General features: G+C 33.6%; 2 protein-coding genes across 3 annotated transcripts; both read right to left on the bottom strand.

Moving 5' to 3' along the window:
• Window positions 1-2,349: 2,349 nt before the first annotated feature.
• On the bottom strand, window positions 2,350-13,327 carry LOC105761648 (protein SEMI-ROLLED LEAF 2). The gene is given in 20 exon segments (XM_052622999.1): window positions 2,350-2,846; window positions 3,000-3,164; window positions 3,311-3,449; window positions 3,451-3,659; window positions 3,763-3,963; window positions 4,179-4,306; window positions 5,043-5,118; window positions 5,881-6,030; window positions 6,392-6,820; window positions 6,940-7,089; window positions 7,192-7,484; window positions 7,578-7,774; window positions 8,044-8,234; window positions 8,945-8,992; window positions 9,931-10,059; window positions 10,202-10,316; window positions 10,951-11,066; window positions 12,042-12,116; window positions 12,440-12,762; window positions 13,089-13,327. Coding segments are annotated over 19 exon segments (3,120 nt in total). The 5' UTR covers window positions 12,587-12,762; window positions 13,089-13,327; the 3' UTR covers window positions 2,350-2,684.
• A 2,377-nt stretch (window positions 13,328-15,704) lies between these two features.
• LOC105761646 (uncharacterized) lies at window positions 15,705-23,408 on the bottom strand. Of its 2 annotated transcripts, XM_052624298.1 has the most exons (11): window positions 23,231-23,408; window positions 23,011-23,160; window positions 21,803-21,863; window positions 20,217-20,469; window positions 19,891-20,115; window positions 18,594-18,853; window positions 17,819-18,045; window positions 17,237-17,362; window positions 16,537-16,722; window positions 16,272-16,409; window positions 15,705-16,165 (listed from the first exon to the last, which is right to left on the bottom strand). In XM_052624298.1, exons 2-11 carry the CDS (start codon window positions 23,149-23,151, stop codon window positions 15,863-15,865), a joined length of 1,920 nt encoding a protein of 639 aa, XP_052480258.1. In that variant the 5' UTR covers window positions 23,152-23,160; window positions 23,231-23,408; the 3' UTR covers window positions 15,705-15,862. The 2 variants fall into 2 exon arrangements, with proteins under 2 accessions (XP_052480258.1, XP_012434966.1); XM_012579512.2 differs by having other exon boundaries at window positions 23,011-23,408.
• Window positions 23,409-23,754: the final 346 nt, after the last annotated feature.

A 23,754-nucleotide genomic window follows, 5' to 3' on the forward strand; every position in this document is an offset into this window, starting at 1 on the left:
TAAATAAATCTCTACATTTTCGTTTCCAAATATTTGTATCTAAATAAGCTTTCATTATTTTATTTAGTTAAATTATAATTAAAACTGAAATAAACTTAAATTTTAAGAATAATTATTTGATATATAGCGATAAATTAAGGGTTAAGCCAGAAATATTTGAAAAATTGAGATTAAATTGTATATTTTATGATAATAAAATATAATTTCATCATTTTAATAATTTATATTTTATAATTTTTAAAAATTAAATTAAATTTTATAATTTTGAAAGATGAACGATAATTTTATTATTATTAATTTAAAATTTTATAAATTACAAAGTTACATAAAAGAAAAATTTTCATCTTTGGGGTCAAAGCCCTGCCAACTATATATATGACATTTAATTTATATATAAATAAAACTTTTGATATAAATAAATATTTATTCAAAATAATAATTAATTTAAAATACAAATTAAAATGTACTAAACAAGGGCTCTTACTAGGGTTGTTTTACTAGCATACAATTTATTACAAGCGATAAGAGTGCAAGTCCTCCCCGACTACAACTTTTCTTCTTCTTCTTCTTCTTCTTCTTATGTGCAATGGGGAAATACCTAGAGTTGTTGGATGTAGGGATTAGAATAGTCACCAGGTTCCATTCCCATTGCCCACAAACTGCTCGATTATATTACCATCCTCCACCTTCTTCTAACCCTCAAGCCCACCGCCACCCTGATCCCAGGCTTTGCGGTGGCGGCGATGGCAACGGTGGCTCTGACTCTACCACACAGCTTCAGGTTCATGACCCAAAGTAGTCAACACTTGGTCTTGACTCTTCCAACACAAGTTTTTGAGTAAATTTTAGTTTTGAATGATGCTTTCAGTTCATATATTCAATTGAAGTTTTTTTTTCTTTTAGTTGTTTATTTATATGATGTTCTTTTTCTAATGGATATTGATGTTATTTTATTTTCCTTAATGCATGCATGGCTCTTTTACTTTCAGTATCTGTATTTGTGAAGTTCAAGTGATGTCTGGGATATTCTCTTTGGATGAATGCTTTTGAAACGAATTAATGGTTGGGTAAAATTTTGATTCGATAGATTCTATCGTCGATTTAATTTTAATTAAATAAATTATTAAAAATTATAAAATTATAGAACTCAATTTATTCACCAGCTCAACTGTTTTTTTACCCAGTTGTAATTCTTTCCCTTGCTTCAATGTGATATGATCATTTAAGAGAGAAAGAGAAATCATTTGAGAGCAATTATTCTATTCTAGAAAATAAGATTTTCTTGTAAAGAAGGGTAGAATCAGTGTAGTTGGTTCCATATCGATTTTAGTCGTTTTAGTTCGGTTAGTGCATGCTGCTCCAATGATAAATTGATATAATCAGTTCTCTTTTTTACATGGTTAAAATTTTGGTTTGTTCCAATTACAGTAATTTGTTCCACTTAATTTCAGTCGTATTGGTCTAAACTAGAGGTGATCATGGGCCGGGCCGGGCTTGGTTCAGGCCGGGCCCAGAAAAAATTTTATCCCACGTCCTAGCTCCAGTCTGGGAAAAAATTCCTAAGCCCAAGCCCGGTTGGCTCGGCCCATTTTTTTAATAAACACTAAAAATTTATTTTAAAAATAAAAAATAAAAAAGTATTTTAAAAATATTTTAAAATTAAAAAATAAAAAAAATATTTATTATATTCGGGTTGGGCCCGGGCCAAAAAAGTGGTGCTTGAGTCCCGACCCATTTTTTAAACGGGCCTCATTTTTTGCCCAAACCCATATTTCGGGCCTATATTTTTACCTGAATCCTCCCATATTTCGGGCAGGCCGTCGGGCCAAGCTGGGCTGCCCAGCCCATGATCACCTCTAGTCGAAACATTATGCATCGATTAGTGCATGAATAATATTAAAAAATATAAAAAATTAAAAATTTTAATAGTTTTTTTTATCAAAATATTGTATATCTACATGTGCATGAATGTTATAAATTTAAAATTGATTTAATATCATTCATTTGAAAAATATTTTACATACATGCATTAAATATTTATAATAAATTTAGAACGATACATATCAATACCAATACAAATTAATTCCAATAGAAAAATAGTACACTCACCAATACGATATAAATAGAATATTGATCAAATGAAAGGATAGACACTACAATACTGCATAGTTTTTCTTTTTATGTATAGAATAAAAGATCCAACCAATACCTATCAGGTCGGATTTTGCCATCCCTAGCTAAGATCATATAAGCCAGAGCCTTAGTAGGGAAGAAAATTTTCCCACCAGCACATGAACACCTTTAATTGGAAAATAAGATAAGTCCCACAAATCAAACAATACACAAAAATTTCTTCTATAAAGTAACAATATGGTTTCTCATATTCCAAAATTGTCTATATTTTTACATTCAAGTCCATCACAATGCTAAAGAATAACTAAAGTAAATTTACTTGCAAGATGAAGAGTAGGGAGACTCTTGCGACCTCTTGCAAACTACACATAGAACGAAAGAAAAATGGGAAAAAATGAATGAATTAAATGCTAAATGGTAACAAACTCAATCAATCTAAATCACAATTACTAAACATAGCAAGAACCAAAAATAGTCCGAAATTTTGTCATCCTCAGGGAACAGTAACTGGAAACTTTTGCTCAAGAATTTAACTGTATACTTTTATAGGATCAACAACTAGCAGCTTTTAGAAAGTTATCATATGGAGTTGAGGCTGGTAAACTGAAGAACGAGGGATGATTATGGTACTCAGTAGCACATGGCATTGGAAGAGTTCCCGTCAGTTGTTTGAATAGATTGGTATTGCCAGTTTGCTCAACGATTGGACCTGCCTGCAATTTAAGTTTGGTTGTGAGTGTTAGATTTTTTTTTTCGAGCCGTTTGTGTTCTTAGGGGTCATAAAACCTGAAAAGTTCTTGCATGGGACACAACAGAATTTGGAAATAACGAGGCATGCGTATTGACATGGGACTTATAGAGGTTACCTGGTTTGTCATGTTATCTTGTCTTAGTTGGGCACTCAACAAATGAGACATTTTCTGCTGCTTCCCTGTTACGAGTGCCTCGCAATGATGGGCAATTTCCTTGTAAGACATGTTGGGTCCAGTGCAGACGGAACTTCTTCCAAACTGATACGCTGTCTCCAAGACCTGTGCAGATAAAGAAAATCATTATGCTTGATGCCTATTACCAGTTCTCATGTTATCCATGTTCCGAAGATGTTCTGTTCTTTAAAAGGTGCCTCTCATGCTTTTGAATAGAGTAAAAGAAAAAAAGAATGACATTGTTAACTTACTGATTCTAGTAGTTGATTGACATCCATGAGATTTGAAATTTCTCCGGAAAACTCTGAATTATCCATGATTTGACCTTCGAATGGTTCTACAAAAGCATCATCATCATCATCATCAAATGAAAAAATTGGAGCTCCCTGCGAAAGAAATCACTTGAGTTTCAAGCATCGATAGATAAAATTTAGAAGGTGGTGCAAGGGTATTTACCTCCTTAATAATAAATTCATTCTCTTCAGCACTGGCTTGATATACTTTATGCGGAGCATCCGTAGGAAACTGTGAACCTAGTGGACACACATCGTCAGGCAAGAATTCTCTCAACAGTCGTGCCCGTATACTGGACAATTCAGGCTGCCATATAGTCACAGTGTAGTGTAATTACAATAGAAAATATAGTTCTTTGATGATGAATTAGGGTCAAAGATTCTCGAAGATTTGGGATAAAATGATTTACCTCTGACAAGTGTCCCAAGCTTCTCACAATCTCGGAAGCAAGGGTTTCCCTATGTTGCTCTGAGGGTAACTGAACTTCCGAGAGAGTCTTTAAAGCCAAAGTATCATCTTCTTTCGATCCATAAACATTTTTTGGCTGGTTGAGTCCAGTGTTAACTGCCTGTAACTTGCGATCGTCCACTAAGCGCAAAAACGGATCAACCTATTCATAATCATAGAACCATGACATCAAAACAAGATATCCGGTTTTGAGATGAAAATAAAATATGGTAAACCCAAATAACCAGTCAGATTCACTCCATTATACATCACAAAATCCAGAAATAAAAAAGGATGAATGTTTTGCATAGAAAAGATAGAAACTTCAACCTTATTCCAGATGGAAAAGCAAGGTTTCATGAATGATTGGTTCCATACCGTTATTTCTGTTATGTCAACCTTGGCATAGTCAGCAATAGGGATAATATTAAATGCTTTTGATGAGAAGAGAATCATCGAAGTTGCCAATGTGAAAAGAGATCTACGACGTGATGGTGGAAGTGGCCCTGCAGCATTAGTGGAAGTAAAACTTAAATAGATGACACCTTGATAAAAAAATATCAAATTAGTAGCTTCCAATCTTTCTTTCCTTATTAAATAAAACAAAAGAAACTTGTTGTTTCCCTCCTATGAAACTACTTAAGAACCCCATATCTATTAATTGGAGGTAGCCTGCAAAAATATAACAAGAGCCAGTCCACCCGCACAATTGGTTTTTGGTATGATATTCATCCTAAAGTTTAACAAGGTATCAGAGCAGACACTACCCGTATTTGTTGTCCCCTTGGTGATGGGTTCGTTAAGCCTACACATACACTTCATGTGACATGATAGGTCCAAATCCACATCCATTAAATTAGAGTAACCGGGGCAAAAAAATCCATAACAATGGCTTCCCCAGTTTTGGACAATTAATTTTAGGTTGTATGCTTGTCCTAAAATTTAATTAAAAAAAAATAAAGTAGAAGGGTTTAAGTCATTAGGAGAGCTTCATGCATTTCAAATCCACGAAGTCTCAATGTCATCCATGTATACATACACTAAATGTATGTGACTAAGGTTGAATACAATTACAGATTGAATAGGTAATGATTTTGTTATTTCCATGCAAAGATATATCACGGTGCTTTAGATTTTGTTTTATTTTATTTATTTAATTTAATCTTTTTGTTGAGAGGGGATCATGAAGGCAAAAGGTACGGTGAAGCAGACACTGTAGAAGCCACAACTTTGGACACTCACCTCCTTCATTGAAAGCTATGCTTTGTAGTGAAAAAGCTAGCTGGAAACTACGAACAAGTGTCTCGTTACTAGAATTCTGCATTACATAAATATGAAAATTGAGAAAGTAAAAGTCAGAAAGAGAATGAATAGCTGTAGATGCTATTGATACAATGAACCGAAGAAATTTTCTTGCCAGTAAGTAATTTAAACAATCAACTATACCAATATATTGACTAAATAAGATCACCCCATCGACTAAAACTGAATTACTTGAAAAGTTGAAGATCTAATGTTGATTTATACATATTTTGTATGTCATACAAAAGCGGGACTCTATGCACTTATCCACTTGCTGAGCCTATTTGTTTCGGTTATAAGTATTGGGCTTTCGTATGAGGCTGAGTGTTATATGGTGATATATCTCATAATTTTAAGTCTTGAATTTTCAGAAGTTGTGCCTCTCGACCTTTTGACAAAATGAAAACTACTCCAATAATTTCCCAGTTTTTTCTTTCTAAATACGTTAAACCCTCATGGATCTTTTAAAAAAAATGAAAATTACTCTGATAATTTCCTGCAGAACCTAAAATACTCCACTGTCGTCAAGGCCATATAACGTATTACTTGATGAACCAAGAGAGACAAGATAGAACTACTATACCTGGTTTTGAAGCTAATTATGCATTATAAATTAGATTAAAGGACTTGAGTGGGAAAAAAAAAAACCCTTTTGATAATATTTAAGTTTGGGATGCAAAGAATATGCTTTTGCCAATTATACGTTAAAAACATGACTGCAAAACCACAACCTCATGCCAAAGAAGTGCCATGCAGGTGTCATCAATTAAGGAATTACCTTGGCTCGAGAGAAAAGCAACACGAGGCTGTAGGTATGAGCGATTGCTTCATAGTTTTGCGGTGTATTTTGAGGAGAGACGGACTGGGCCCAAATTGATGAAAGCAAGAGACTGATCTGGGTGCTACTAAGCCGTAGGGAATTGGCCTCCTGAGGTTTGGTGAATAGAGATAGTCACATAAAAATAGATCACAAATTTAACAAATATCAAATGAATCATAGGGTTAGTCATTTGAACGATTCATTTTACAAGAAGTTTTAAGCATATGTACAAAGAGCAAATCACTGCTGCTCCAATCAGGTCTTGTACCACCATACAATGTTACTCAGGATCGGATATAAAGAGTTAGATACACATATTTGTCCAACATAAGTGTGTTCATTTCTTTTCAAGATTTTCATGTATTTGGAGGGTCCTTGAAAGACCATATCCTCATAGTCATGTCTAGATATGTATTAACCATGAAAGAAAAGAAGAGTACTTTTAGAGAGGAACTAGCAAAATACTCACATATTCCGTATTTGAATTGCTTAGAGAATTTTCGTCTGCTTCAGAAGATACCGGTGGGCTTCTTGAACTGTATGCTTTACTGTAAGATGACTTTAATCTAATCAGAATCTCATTTTGACTGATTTCTAGTTGCTCCTCACTAGCAATATTTTCTTTGTTCTCTAGAGAAGCATTCTCCCTTGAGAAGGATTTCTCTCTCCTTAACTTCTCGAAAAGGGCAGCTGAAGAAGAAAAAACGGAGACAGTTCTTGAAAGTGTTCTTGGAATACTGGAAGCTTTCAGTTTTACTCCCCTAGTAGAGGATGGATGAGGGCAAACTGAAGATGGCACAAGAACAACAGAAAAGATACGGTGAGCTCCAACACGTACTTCATGGTCAGGGTGTACCATAGCTGGGAGTAATTGATGGAACAGAGCCTCAGGAAATGCCTACGGAAACAAAGGAACATCAAATAAAAAGGGTAAATCCAAAAGAAAAAAATAAAAATACTGGAGATAACACTATGAAATGTTCATCAACAAAAAATAATTAATAAATATGATACTACCTTGTTTAGATAGGATGGATTTGGAATTGAGGCTACAATTTGAGCAGTGCGATAGACAACACAGATTGTAGTTCTTGCTATAGCTGTAATATTTGTGATATTTTCCAACATCATAGCCATAACATCAAGAATTGGAGCAGCATCACCAACCTGTTCACAAGAACAAAAACATTAGTAAAACCCAAAGTACGGAATGCCAGAAAATATTTTCTATACTATAATTTTTACTCGAGAATGAGAAAGAGGTCCCACATTATGTGATAACTGTACAAGACACTTATCCACTGCTTCTTTGAAGTACTTGTTCCAGTTTATAACTTCAGTTCCCATGTTTGAATCATTGAGTGAGCAATGTATGCTCTTTCGTAAATGCCTCATAACATCACTAACTGCACCAAGTATTGCTACAGAAGGCTCAACTTTTGAATCTCGAGCAAGAGATGTTGTAACCTCTACAATTTGAAGTTGCATGTCAGGTTGTTTGAGGACATTTTTGTGGTCAAGATGCTTAACTAGTATGGACAGAAGGTAATGTGCATTCTGTCCTGCAAACACGAGAAAACAGATAGTATCAATAGCTCATGATTTAACATGAATCAGAAAACAGATAATTAAAGGAAAAAAAAGTGCATGAGTACCAGAACTATCTATTAAAAGCTGCATTTCCCTTAAGACTGGCAAGGCAAGACCATTGTGAACAGACCATAATTTTTCATTATCAAAGTAACGGAACATAGACTCGAAAATCCGTCGTGCTGTTGTAGCTTCCTTTGCTAGTTTTGCCATGTTATGTAAGCAAACCCTAGACCAAAAGGAGGGATTCCGGGCATCTTCCCTGTCAGGGGAGAAAGAAAAAAGAAACTCATTGTAAGATAGTAGTTTAAATAAAGGAAAACCATTTCATACACCGCTTATGGGGTTTTTTAGACTTCTCAAGCGGATTTAGAGTGTGACAAGTATGTTATAGGGTGTAGTAAAAAAAAAGTGATACTTGTACACCCTCAACCCACTTGTGGAGTCTAGAAAACTCCATGGACGATGTATCAAATAATTACCCTTGAATAAATTGCAAAACTAAATCCAAAACTTGAGTCAAGAGATTACGTTGCCACATTTAGTTCTCCCTTTTCATTTACAATTGTCCGCCATGAAGGAACTTTTGTGAGAAAATTTGGCAATGGAGACATGCGACTCTCAATTTTTTGCACTTCTTGCACCCATCGACTTTGACCACTATTATTTTCCTCTAAATTTTTCATCGGGCCTCCATAATTTTCCAAGACAACTGAAACCATCTGTGTTTGATAATTGAAAATTCCTTTAATACAAAATGGTATGAAACAACATTCCCCAAACTCAGAGAACTGAAATCAAATTAAAGGTTCTTGAGCAGTACAGCTACATGCACGATTTAGATAACCAAACCAGGGGAAAAAGATGGGTGCTAAAGCAAGAAAGAAATCGACTGCACTAAAAATTACCAAACTGCGAATATACGTTAAGAGATTTACTGCAACAACAGCCAAATTTAGGTAAAATTTTGAGGGAGAGAAGATTTACGAAAGCAAGTGTTAGTATCTTGTTCAAAAATGGATTAATCTTTTGGACAGGATACACGCGAGTTATTCCACCGCAACATAGAGACCAGAGGTTACTGGAACAGCTTGATCCAATTGCCGGAAGTAATCAATCAAAGGCCAAAGTAAAAAAAATCCAAAATATTGGTAGTCATATTCATCACCTATGAAAATATTCTTCTATGGAAGAAAAGTGAAAACAGCACGAAAATAATTTTCTTTGTATTTAAAAGGATCAATAAATAACTCAACTTTCATGTAGCTGCTTTGGTCAGTTAAAAAAGTAATTAAACACTTCAATTGAGGATTTATAAATGAAATCTATCAATATAACAGAAACATTCGAACATAGGCAATGAAGAAAATAAACAAGTTAACAGCAAAGCAATCAACATGCAAATGATTTGAATAAGTCTGAATCCGCTTACATTATCAAACTCCACCGAAATGTGAGAGTGTTCACCCATAAACCAAATCTACACAAGAAAGTAGATAATTGAATGTGCATTAGAGTACTTGTATAAACAATTTGGACAGTGAATAAAATGTTAACTGTCAGAAGGAAAGGAATAATTGTGGAAGGGAAAATTATAGAAGGCATTCACTCTAAGTAAATGAACTGACAGGTTGTAATGCTTCACACTTTCCACACCCAAGAAAAAAGACCCACCAAGCAAGAATTTTCTTTAGTTGCAATAATTAAGCTAGCCTTCTAGTTTTTCTGGTGTTGACACGTCAAAATTTCAGGTGAAATTACAAGCTCAGTGACAGATAATTATCTGTGGAGAACAATCAACTTACTGACTCTGACATGGCATGCATTAAATGGTCAATTTCGTTTGTCAATCTCAAAATATTATCATTAACATGTCATATGGTACCAAATCAGCGGTTGCTTGCTCATAACCAAAAGCAGAATATTGAGTAGCCCTAGTGAAGATACAAATAAGTTCTTGGAAGCCACTATTATTGTGGCATACCAGAGAAATTATGTTATAAAGTTTACAAAAGCTTTTTCCAATCTTCTTTGCTGTTATAAAAAGCTAGACACAGTTGCTACATGATAACATTTGAACAGTCCAAAATTGAAATAAATAAAGAGTTAGCCTCACTGGAACAGCCGAGATTCCTACATCATAAATTGCCAAAATACATGCACTACTTCAGCATTACTCACCCCAAACCTCATTCATAGTAATAAACTGCCTAACTTTCTTATTTAGTTTCTTCTGCCTTCACTATATGTTCTGCATATATTATTAGTTAGTTCAGGTTTAGTTTCCCAGAGCAGATATAATTGTTGGTCCAGTTATTTTATTTAAGGTTCACTTTTATCATCTATTTCAAAGAAACTCAACTAAAAGTTCATATTTTCATGCTTGTCAAAAGAAGAGCAGTTCACGTGAATGAATACCATTGAAGAAATTGCTTGCAGCCCAGCTGCTCGTAAATTTTTCTCCCTTTCACCTTCTCCAGTTTCTTGAGCTAACTGACAAACTTTTGGAATAAAGCCTTCTAAGTTGAACATGCAAGTACTATCCTTCTGAAAATTTAGGAAAGATAAACATGAGTTTCAAGCCTTTTGCCATAAACCTACTAACTAATATAATATGAAATAACACTAGAAGCTGGAAATCCATTGTTCATAACACGAGAAGCATACAAGTAATTCTAAAAGTACCAACCTGATTATTTACAAAGTCGAAAAGAGTCTGACATCCTAGAATTTGCATTTCATCCTGCCGTGTTTGATCTAGCAGGGTCTGTATAATGCTTTGCAAACTACTGGAAAATAGTGTCCTATAACATTTTAGATAACCAGAAATCAAGTGAGTTCAAGGAAACTCTAAAAGTATAAAGAAAATTAAAATTTCTTTCAGCTCATTTGATTGAGATATTGCTCCTGGAATTAAAATTTGGAAGTTTTCTATCTTTTGGTAGAAGGTTGAACATGATTAATATGAACACTTAACCTTTTAGCGGATTATCCAAACATACTTTTCTTTTTAACAATCCAAACATTGATAAAGAGACATGATCACTTACATATTTATCAATATAAATAACAGGAAAACACTTCAAATTATCAAATTCCAGAATCCAAGCCAGGAGTTCAGGGAAGAATCCATAAAGGTATAAGTTTCAGCAATAACAGTATCATACTGATAAGAGGTCTTTTCATTATAGAATCAAGAGTATTTTTCCTTGTTGAAGTAGACTTATAATCTCATCTAAGCACAGTACTATAAGAAAATATTATATAAGAATTTGGAGATTCAAGTTTCCTTTTTTTTGTTTTAACAGTGGTCACTTGGAAAGGGAAGGACATGACAAGTAAAAAAACAAACAAAAGATCCCATGATGCAACAGTCTTGATATAATCCAAAACAGTGAGATACAAAGCCATAGATTTTGCAACAAAAGAAAAACTCACATTTGGTCGTGACATGAAACCAATAATCTCTTGTAAATGCAAATAACAATTTTCACTGATTGAAAATTCTCATTTCTCAACTCCTTGTAGCACCTTTGCTCAAGGGACTCGGTGATCTGGTCACAAAATTTGCAAGAATCAGTCATAATGATAATTAACATGATTAACTAGCTATAAAATGCGCACAAAGCAAAAACAATTGTTATTCCAATCAAAGAACATGAGTATGCCTAGAAAAAATGTAAAAGTAAAAACTTCTAATAATGCCTTTCTTTGAGCACTAGATTATTTAATTTCAAAAAACTTTAGGTATTTTATTAGATGCCGCAATAGTAAGAAAACTTCGATCCAGTGGCAAAGAGGATAGTTATAAAGAGTTAATGATTGCAATAGTACAAAACTAAGCATGAGTAGTTTATATACAACTAATCTGGATCAGAATACACGATAGATAAGCTTGCATAAGTCTCATACTAATGCATATGACCAAGCACTATACTACAGTTAAATATCGAGAATAATTAGAAAATTTACTGGCTTAACAAATGATTTTCCAATTGACGGTCAGTATGTTACAACTATCAATGTGTTTCAGTCAACATTTGGCTCAGTTTTATACACAATGCCAATTTTGCTATCTGATCATAGTACACATTTTAGCCTATCATAACTCTCTAAAATACCTGCATGCTTTGAGATCTGAACATGACAGGCTTTAAAACCTTTCCAAAAATTCTGCAGAAAGATAGGTTCTATGTTTTCAAAACAAAGTGTTCAGCTTCTTTCAAAAGTACAAACTTTTGAAGGTTTCTGAGCTTTCCCATAGGATTTTACAAACATGCTCCATTTGCAGCCTGTCTTTTCACTGAGGAGTAACTCACCTAAATTTATTTGTACCTTATTTCTCAAGAATGTTTTTTAAATTTCATGAAATATATATATATTTAAAAAAAGTGCAAAGTGGAGGTATTTGTCACAACCAGATATCAACATGCATTTCATCAATAAGTATTAAGATTACAAGAACAACAAATGTTGCACAAATGTTACACATCAAAAGCATTATCCTGTGGCTTGCAAATATATTATACCTTTGGGATGCGTAAAGGATTTTTTGAAGCATATTCACATAGTTTTCCTATCTTGCGATCATTTGGACCATCCTCCTATAACATAAAGTTCAACATGATTAATAAAACTGAAGGAAATATTTCATAATAAAAGACAAATAAATACTAAAGATGCAATCCTCATCCATTATAAAGTTCAAGAATGATTAAAATGAGTGAACCACCATCTTATAACTAATGTTTGCTTAACTAAACCCTATTTAATGATCAAATTAAAGTACTTCTAATTAATCTGTCACTGCACTTCGGCCACCAACATGGCTACATTATAAGTAGAACACATGCAGATGTACCTAAACTGTCAAAATACAATGATGAGCCATATAATACTACAGTTTAAATATGAAAAAAGAGCAAACCTTTTTGCGAGGAAATATATCGGCAATCAGTGCCTTATACCTCTTGACAGGTTGCCGAGACCTTGTACGCAATGAAGGGCAAAAGAAACACAAGCTACCACATGCAGGCATGACTTGCCTCGAGATCACACCGGAGATGAAGCTCATTTTTTTCTAATATTTTTCGGATTTAAATTATAAAAACTAGCTAAAACTAACCTTTCAATATCTCTCGGCTTTCTTTCCCTCCAAAAATCAATAAAAATGAAACTTGGACTTCAATGCCCAGAAGGGAAAGAAAGCTTGACAAACAATTAATCTACCTCTGAAATCCAATCACCAACCTGTGAATAACAATCATGGTAGTCAAAAACCAAACCAAATTCTATGGATCATAAAGTAAATAGTAACACAATCATGCATTTGGGTTCATAAAACTTTGATCAAACTGATTAAAACTTCAAAAAAAAAAAGGGGGGGGGGTATCAACAAAATGCAAAATTGAATCAAAATTCAATAAAAACCCAACAACAAAAATGAATTGATTACATAGAACCAACAAAAGGGTATCTAAAAAATGCAAATTTTGATCAAATTAAAAGGAAATAACCGATTTTAAAATTTGGGTTTTCATCAGAAACAAACAAAAAAAAAATTTCACAAAATTTACCTCGAATAATGCCGGAAAGTGCAAGAACAGAGGCTGGAAATTCGTCTAAGCCATGAAATACATTACCGCGTTTCCAGCATTTCCCAAATCTGCTAAACAACTACCAATTTCTTTTTTCTAAAATTATGCACTAAATTATTAAATTATAATAATGTAAATTGAGTTTCTTTAATGCTATATAAATCAATTCGCGTTTGCCGGCTGCTATTATATATGTGTTGAACACATTCTAACTGGATTATTATATGGGCCTCATTGCATAAACAAATCAAATAATAATAATTACTGATATATATGGTATTAGTTTTGAAAGAAGTCATTGGATTTGATTGAATTTCTTGTTTAAATATAATCCATTAATTAATTATTTGTTTTAATGTTAGTTTGCCGCACGAACGTGCTGTGATGTCTTTCGTTCTTAGACCGTTATTTACCCGATTTTTCTTCTGTTTTGTTCTTAGACCGGTCTATGCTTTGAGTGGCTGGTTCAATAGACCCGGTCTGATTTTTATTTTTTAGCAATGTTTTTTTAAAATTGAATGGATGATTAAACTGATTATATTATCGATTTTTTATTTGATTAATCTAGAACAATTATATTATTAATTTTGATTTATCTAGAAATAAAAATTCTGAAAAGTAAGAAAAAAAGGGGAAATCCTGAAAAATGGGATTTTTTAAAATGTATAAATACAAATTAATAAATCAAATGAAGTAAACATAAATTGTATATTTTATATAAGTTGACTTTTTCTCACGTTTTTTTTTAATTTGTATTTGAGAATTGGGTTGGTTGGATTTTTTCGGTTCAAACCGATTTAAACAGTTCATTTTAAAATTGATTTAATCTTTTGTTTGGACTAATATATTAATTGATTTATTATCGATTGATCAATTTGATCGATGTAGACAATTTTGGTCGGATTTTAATTTAATTAATTAAACCATTAATGAAAATTTAACTAATGAAACATATTTGAATTTGAATTTGAGCTTAGAATTTTCTTTAAAATCAATTATGATCCGAGTCATTGTTGTCTATTCTTATATGGTTTATCCCTTATTCTATTTTTTATTTTTGTTAATAAAATTTAAAACATTTGTTGATAATAAATAATAATAATAATATTTAACCCCACAATAATTAAAGTAAAATCACTTTTGTTTCTTTTCCTTTTTTACCTTTAAAGGTAAGCTTCTTTCATTTCAATCTAATTATTATTTTTTGAAAAATAATTATTATACTTTAAATTGGCAATCATTTTAGGACCATGATATCCCTTAGGTTAACTTTAACTAACATGCAAGGAATCAATTGCCATTGGGTTATAGAGTTATTGCTTAAATAATGTAAATGTTGTTATAATTATCAGGTCGAGTTATTTATCTAAACTCGAAAAATATTATTTTAAAGAGTTTAAATAGAAATATAGAATTTAGGTAAAATCAAATGTAGACTTGACTATAATTTTTTAAATTTTTTATATATTTTAAAATTTATATCACATAAATTATATAAACTATGCTGTTAAATAAATTCGATAATTCATATATTTATGGGTAAATTACAAAAATAGCCATTTTTGTTTGTCTCAAATTACATTTTAGTCACTTATGTTTGAAATGTTACGTTTTAGTCACTTACGTTATCGTTCTGTTACGAAGTGATCACTTTATCGTTAAGCTCCGTTACCTCCCTAACGGCAGTCCTACGTGGCAATCCAAATGGGTTTTAATTGTCAACTTGAATGTCCTACGTGATAGTCCAAATTGAATTTTATTTAATTAAAAACCTATGTTCATCCCAACAACTAGACATCCAAGTTGGCATTTAAAACCCATTTGGATTGCCACGTAGGACTTCCGTTAGGGAGGTAACGGATTTTAACGGTCGTGTGACCGCTTCGTAACAAAACGATAGCATAAGTGGCTAAAATGTAACATTCAAACATAAATGACTAAAATGTAATCTAATGTAAACAAAAGTGGCTATTTTTGGAGTTTACCCTATATTTATATTATATTTATATATTTTATCATGTCATAATTATGTTTAAATTATTTTATATTTGTATATATTTGATATACTAACAACACGTAAAATAAATTTTGGAAACATTCTTAATTCGTGTGATGTTTTACTTTATATTTATTTAATATTGCATTTTGTGTTTCATAATTATAAATAGGTACACTCTTAAGCAATGGTCTAAAGTGCAGTCCCTACACTTGATTGTGTTTGAAGATATCCAAGTTACTAAATTTACCTATATTTATAAATTATTAATATAAATATGTTTAACTCCACTTATATTTTTTAATATAATTATTTTTATTTTATATTTAAGAATTATATATATATTCTTCATATTATTTTATCCAATACCACCACTCTTTTACTCAAATTTCAAGCAGAAATTTAAGCTTTTCTCAAGTCATCCTTCAAAAGGAATTCTATGGTTAAGAGAATGCTTTTCTTTTCCTTCTATAAAATGGAAAAATTTACAATTAAAATATTTGTAAATATTTAAATTATACCTTTTTGTGAATTTAAATATTGTAAATCCGGATTAAGGTATTGTGTGCTTAAGTTAATGCAAATAATGTGTGCTTAAGTTAAGAAACAAAGAAAATTTTCCTTCTAATTTAAAAGGAAAAAGTAAATTACAAAAATACCCTTTTTCTTTTCATTCTATCTATTTTCCTACAAAAGAGGAAAACTATATTTTCTTAAAAAAAAGGAGGCAAATGCAGGCCTCTGTTCAGTGCAATGGCTAAACAACACTACTTCTCTTGTCCGATGGTGTGCGTTCAACTGTTTTTCCCGTAGATTGGCCAGTCTTACTGCTACTCCCGCTGGCCATTCTCGGAACAGAACGTTGCATTATCCGTATTGGAATTCCACCCATATCGAAATCTTCCTTCAAAGATTTGGTTAGAAACCTTACATATGTATCGGAGAGCTTGGTGTTACCGCTGACGAAAGCGACGAAAGTGGGAGGCCGAGCTTTCACTTGAGTGAAGTACTTGATCTTGGTTTGAGAACCTTGGTCTTTCCATGAATGCCGGCTTGCAACCTAAACCAACAACAGGATTGAAACAGATTGACCTCTGAGTGAACAAATTACACACTTTTTGGACTTTTAAGATAAGAATTAAAAGCAAAATATGTCGGCCACAGACCTTACGCAACCAACGGTTAAGACGTGCAGTGGACAACCTTAAACACCATTTCTCGTATGCATCGATGACTTGAGACATAACAGCAGCACGCCCTCTTCCGTCTATTGCGGAGATGAACAGAACTGGTATCCCGGTTATCTGTTGGCAAGGCCATGGTAACATAAAAAGATCTAATGGTAATAATCGAGTACATAATAAAATCAACAAAAAAAGATTTGTTAATTATCAAAATTCGGAATTAAAAATAATGATTAAGCTGACAAACCTGGGGTATAACCATCTGAATTTCTTGAGGAACAGCTTCTTTGACTCTTTTATACAATGCAGAATTTCTTGGCCCCTTTAGAAGATCCATCTTGTTCACAACTACAACCAGACCACGACCTTCTTCCACCGCTTGTCTTGCTATAACAACTTCGGCATGTGTCATGCTGCGCCGAGCTTTTGCAATCTGAATATCGTGTAATGGGAAGTATTAGATGCAAGAAAAGCTCACCCTGTTGTTAAAATATTCAATGTGCGCGTAATTCCATATCATCAAAAGGTACTATATGTTGTACTGAATGATCATGAACTACCTTTGGATAGGAACAAAAACATGTATCTAATTCAATGAAATTTGAGGCACTCGGTTCTTGAGATCCGACAATTTCTTGATTCAACTATAAGTAACTGGATATTTATAGACAGCTCACTAACATCTTTGTACGCAAGCAAGTTTACTCGGACTTGAGTGTTGGACGCAAGGATGTGACTGAGATGAGTGTGTCCGATTTTCTAATTTTTCATGTATATCCATGCATTTGACACAAGTGTCGGAAAAAGGGTCTTCAAGAAAAAATTCGGAGCAACATAGACCTAAAGCTTCCAAACATATGATACATCATATGTCCATCATATTGAAAAGGATTAACCTCCAAACATCATTTAAGGATATAAGACAGTATATATAGCGTATGACATACCTCTTCAGCATCCAGAACCAAAGCAACTATATGAGCTCTCATCAGATTTTTTCTTGATTGCATAACACTCAATGAATTAGGTCCTTTATGCCGATCACCTCTTTGCAACCAACCAGCGGTATCAACCTGTGAAACAAACCACAGCAAAAACGGGATAAGAAATGCTTGAACTAAAAGCTGGTTCATCCAAAGACTTGAATGAAACGCCTACAAATAGAATTAAAGCAGATGGTATTAGACTAGCCAAGGGAGGATTCTTTGTAAAATTCAGATTTAGATTAGTCATTATGATAATTAAAAGGAAACTGACCTTACGATAACTTCCATGAGGATAACACTTGGGAGAGCCTCGATAATTTAGATAGTTAAATAAACAAAAGAAATGGTACATCAAACATCAACTTTTTGACAGGTTCTATTTTGGTAGATACCATTATTTACTTTCTATGAATAAAATCTTTTAAACCGTATTCATTTGTGCTCATCGAGTATCAGAATTTGGAAAGTAAGAAATGTAGACTTGATATTGAACTAAGAGTTAAAACAAGATATATATATATATATATATATATATATATATACCAGATATACAGTTCTCCCTTGATATTGAAACTGTGCCCTCACTGAATCTCTAGTCAAACCAGCTTCAGGACCAACCAAAACACGATCTTCTTGTAACAACACATTTAGTAACGTAGACTTCCCGACATTGGGTCGTCCAACAATAGCCAATTGTAGTGGCAGCTTAGATTCATCATCCTTAGAAGAATCGTTATCCTGGCTGAGGTTTTCATCTTGGCTACTTTTGCCTAGTACAAATCAAAGGCAAACATGATGAGATAGAGACAACAGGGAGAAGCAAGAATGAGTGCCTTCAAAAGAAGTGCACAAAGTACCTCGGCTATGATACACTTGATCCTAAAAATCCACCATAGTTGACAAAAGAAAGTGAAACCTAAGCTAAGGGCATATTTGGTAAACATAGAAAAATTCTCAAATGGTTTAAATGAAAACTATTAATGGGTTAATGTTATCAATGTGTATGATAACTTATTTTAATAAATGGAAAATTTTCAATCATTTTTCAATCCTAAGCCGTTAAAAGGTGCTTACCAAATTCAACCATTTTTAGCTCAAGGAAAAAAATTCTCATTTAATTACATTATCCTTGTCTTCTTTTCCTTTTAGCTATATTTTACTTTCATTAATGTAATATACTTATTAAAAAATCATTATAATATCTATTCATCATTTACTTTTAAGTAGAATACCAAACAAAGGCCAAATGTTAATCACAAGAAGTCAGCTATCTTGATCATGAACTAAAAAGAGTTTTAACGACAACAGTAGTGCTTACCATCTAAAACTTTGGCCATGTAATTCTCAAGCATTGGCTGAAGAGATTCATGAAGTGCTGTCATTCCCAGACCAGTCTCAGCAGATATAGCAATTGGTTCCCCAAATCCTAATTTCAGGGCCTCTGTAGCAGCTTCGGCAAAAGAATTCGGATCTTTATGAAGCGATTCAGATTTATTCATGGCTACTATAGGATTGATTCCTGGCGCATGCTTGCGTAACCACTTTCCAACCTCTTGATCCAATGGATGCAGCCCAGTTCTAGACTCAAGGAAGTACAAAGAAATAAAATTTAATTTGCACATACAGGAGAGAGGGAGATCGAGAGAACTCAAAACAATGCCCTGAAAACTTTTGCACCTAAATAATACAGAGAAGATAGAAGTGCACAGCAGCAGAACCAATAGTGTGATTTAGAGATGTCAAAGAAATTGATGTGATGTAGTGTCTTCTCATTATTTTCAAATAAAATTTTTAAATGTAAATATCAGAAAATGTCTCAAACTTTCAAAGTAATCAAGCTACACAATATTATACCATACAAAATGTGGTTACAATAAGGGAAGAAAAATGCATCAGCGAACCAGAAGCATAAAATTGACTTAAACCACCTTTTCATAAACCGGATGTTTACCCAACATAAATGGGCACATTCTCATCTTGTTTTCTCACCTTACAAAACAAAGAAATCCTATTTTGTTGTTTTCCAACTTTAATTTTGCTTCATACTCTGTTAATGAAGTATTATCCTCTTGCTTCTGAATAAGTAATAAATCAACTAGGAGAAGCTAACAACTAAGAACCAGAGAAAACATGAAACAAACCTTGCCCAGCCAATCATATATGCAATGCAGCAGAAGATAAGAGAAGCTGACATACATCACACTTCAAACCACTATCTAGACAATAGAATTGGCAAAATAGAAATCTCCTATGATGAAGCCATTTTCATTAAAAATCTCTAAAGATAGATGATAATCTCAAACCTAACCAAATTTACCTAATATGCACCAAATGACGTGTGATTTTATGTGACTCCCTTTCATTTTAAAGCACAGTAATTTCACTGCTTTAGAGCTTTCAAATTCATTCCAGACTGTTGCTCACGTTGCACCCAAAATTATGCATGCTCTGTTTTCCACTAGTGCTATTATGATGCCCCAATGTAGAGAATTTTTTGGTTTTAAATAAACTCTAGCTTTATATTATTTATTTTGCAAATCCCTTTAATTTCTCAGATACATCATAAGTGAATATCTAATACATGTACAAAAAGGGGATCCACGATGAAGACCAACCTGACATCAATAAGAAAAATTGCAAACTGAGTTCTAGCAAGCACATTTGCTGTCATGGCAGCTGTTCTATTAAGAATAGATCCGGATGTTGCTTCAGTTTCCAAGCCAGCAGAATCCAATACTCTAAACCGCAGATCCCCCAATTTAGCAAGACCTTCCCTTATGTCTCTAGTGACATGATCATCAGGTGTGTTGTACACAAGAGCCTCTCTCCTCCTTATCAAGCTAAACAATATTTGACCAGAAATAAATAAAAAGAACAAGTAGAGAACATCGAAAAAAGAAAGTGTGTGGTGCATTGAAAAAGACATTAGTACATTACTAACCGGTTAAACAATGCAGACTTCCCTACATTGGGGCGACCAATAATCATTACAGTGGGAAGCAGATTAATGTCTAATTTGGTGAAATCAATAGATTTTTGGTTGGCGAGTGTAGCCTCTTCAAGAGTCTTGGAATTAGGTTTAGACACACCATTTTCAGAGACAGCAAATGTGCAAAATCTCAACGTAGCCGGAATCGAACTCCAAAAGTTGTTAAGCAGATGAGCACTTCCATAACTCTTGAAAAGAGATGGTCCTGCAAAAGCCAGTCAAAAGCTTACCAACCCAAAAAAGATCATTCCGATGAAATAAATCTATCTATAAAAAAACAAAACTTACTGACAGAAAATGAAAAGATGGGACAAGCAGAGAGGGTGGAAGTGTTGGTCTTTTGGAGCAGCAGGCTGAAAATAACAGGGTGCTACTTTTGGGCCAATGAATCTTTTCCTCATTTCAGGTTTCAGCAACAGAATGCTTTGTTACACTTTCAAAGAGTTGGGAAGAGGGAGGGAAGCAAGCAAATGGTATAACCGCACAGCTTATAGGACCTCACCCACCTAGAAGAAGATTCACCCCATAGTCTAACCCTGTTTTCTTTGTTTCCCCTTTTTTTGTCCTTCTTTCCTCCTTCCTTCTCAAAACTCTCCGTTTCCACCCTTTCATATTTCAAAATTTTATTTATTTTATTTAGTTACCCTTCTTCTTCATCTATCTAACCTTCAAACTTTCTCTCTGTATTTTAAAACCCAAAGCCAGCAACTCTAAACCTCAATCTTGAAGACCATCAGCCAAGCAACCGCTCACCATTGCCATCTGCCGTTAGCTGGATTCAAGATTGTGGTGAACTTTACCTATACACTCCTATAGACCTCTTCTTTTACTTTCCATCCTTGGTTTTCTCTAAAAGGTCTCTAAACCTGTAGATCTAGAACCAAAACCCAAAGTTTTCACCACAAAGGAAAAGGAAAAAACCTGCCAGCTCTACTTCACAACAAAAAATCAGCACCCTCTAGCTTTTCTAAGAAAAACCCTAAATCTCGAGGCCCTAGCATCCTCTAAGCCATCATTCCACCACCAAGCTCACCTGAAAAACCTTCCCCCGGTTCCCTCTTCATCTCTTATTCTTCCAAGGTTCAAACATTAAGATCCCATTCAATCCACCCACACCCACCCCAAAAAACAAATAAATAAATAAAACTATCAGGACATCTTTGATTAGGTCAACAAACTGCATCAGAAGATTGCTGCTATCCGGTGATCTAGAACCAAAGATTCATTAACACATTCGTACTCCCTAATAACTAGCTTATCTCCAATTGCAAAATCTCATATTAGTTTGTTGAACTCAACTCTCATTCCTAGAAAAACAGCATGTAATCAAAGTTTCATCTTCAACTTGATTATTTAAGGAGTGAAAACTTAGGTTGAAGGCAAATTCCATCTTTTAACTTCAAAGAAAGAAGTATAAAGCCTGCATTAGCACCTTGTTCGATCTTTGAACCATCAAATACTAAGGTACACCAGAGTTTATATAACAAACTTATAAATAAACAAATAAGTAGACAAGTAGAGAGTGAAATAGATTGTACCTACAGAAGAAAGATCGCGTGCGGAAGCCCCAGGAAAAGTGATTGCAGCTTTTCTTGCAAACTAGGAAAAAAGCAATTATGTCAAAGGACAACAAAAATAGTTTAAGGTACAGAAATGCAATAAAATCACTGAGAAAGAATGAAGGGAAAAAACTTGTATTGAGCACAAATTAGAACACGAAAAAGAAAATGTTGAATGGAAGAAGGGGGAAATCAAGAGCATCACTACACCAAAAATGACTATATGAAGCAAGCATGTCACTATGTTCTTTAAACCCAATTTTCTGAAGCCCCTTCATCAATACCTACAAATCTCTAACCACCAAACCTTCTAAATAAATTTCTATTCTGCGTGTGGGTCATTTGAGGGAAAGAAAAGGAAGACGGAGCCGGAGGGGGATGGGGATGGGGATGGGGATGGGGATGGGGATGGGGAATGAAGATTATAGCATTGAAAGTAAGAGAACTAAAAGAGGCTACAATTCTTTCAACTTCTTTAGCTTCTTTAAAATAAATAAATATTCTGGGAATTTTGAGCTTTGGCAGGGTTCCTTTTACTGTGAAATGAATTTGAGTTTTGGTAGGGTTCCATTAGCATTTCACTAAACTTAGCCCATTCTTTCAAGGCTCAAGCAATCATAAGTCTAAACCTCAATAAAAAGTCACAGTACTACTTATTACAAAACAAAATAAAGAACATTAAAAACAATTACACAACCGCTCTGCACCAAAGGTGTTACATGTTTATAAAGAAACTCAAGGGTGTGCTGATTTACTTGCTTTTTTGGCTAAGCAAAGTAGCGGGGAGCTCATATGTTTAGAGCAATCTTCTTTGCAAGTAGTGCATTGCATATGTTAGAAGAATGTTAGGGTCTAATGTAGTTTAGTAGTAGACTTGGTTAAAACTTCAATAAAATTGAAAGAAAGAAACAACTGTTATCTAAGTTTTGAGCTGCTCCTTAGCATTAACTTCAATAAACAAGCTCTTTATTTCACTAGCGAAAGATAATTTCGAATGTCAAATTTCAGAATAATCTTAATCCAACACAATATATCAAAACATGTCACTGAAACCTTCTATTCAAACAAAATTCAATCATATAGCAAATATAAAAAAATGTGATTCAATTTTCAAGCTCTTTTATAACCAATAAATTAAACTGAAACAATCAAGATTTCCAGAAATCAAAAGAGAAAGAGAGAGTTACCAGAGAGAAAGGAGCTTTGAAGTGCTTAACAAGAGCTGAACTACACTGATTCTCTCCGGAGCCATGCCGGTGATGTCTCCTTATATATTCCCTCGCCGCCGCCGCCGCCGTACTTCTAAATCCATAGCAGTTCCCATTCATTTCCTGTTTCTGCTGATCAATTCAAAAAAACTCTCGGTTTTCCTTCAACGCGATTGCGACAACAATAAAAACACTACACCTCTTCTCGCCGCCGGCAACCAGAGCTACAATCACCGTCCGGACTGGTTCTCCGACGATGGTTCAGTGAGATTGTTTAATATAATTTATATACAGGGAAAAAAAACAAGGAAAGAAGGCTGTAAGCCACCGCCATAGAAGAGAGAAGCTAGCTAACTGACTTTAATTCGGTTCTTCCCTAGCGGGTTGGATTTTTAAAAAGAAAAATATATATATAAACAGTTCAGTTTGGGGATATTAAAAATTGAGTTAATTTAACTTTTAGTCCCTAACTTTGTCAATTAGTTCCATTTTAATACTTACACCTTTTCTTGGTCCATTTTAGTACCTGAATTTAGCAACTAGGTCCGTTTTTAGTATTTGAACTTAGATTTATTACAAACTCATCAATTTCTTTCTTTTTTTTTCAAATAAATTGTGCCCAAAAATTAAATTCAAGACTTAACTTCAACCAAGATTTCATTTTAACGAAGATCTTTTATTATTACATCACGAGATAGGTTAACACAAACACATCAGTGGATA

This window comes from Gossypium raimondii, chromosome 11 (assembly GCF_025698545.1).
Source record: "Gossypium raimondii isolate GPD5lz chromosome 11, ASM2569854v1, whole genome shotgun sequence".
Taxonomy (NCBI): Eukaryota; Viridiplantae; Streptophyta; class Magnoliopsida; order Malvales; family Malvaceae; genus Gossypium; species Gossypium raimondii.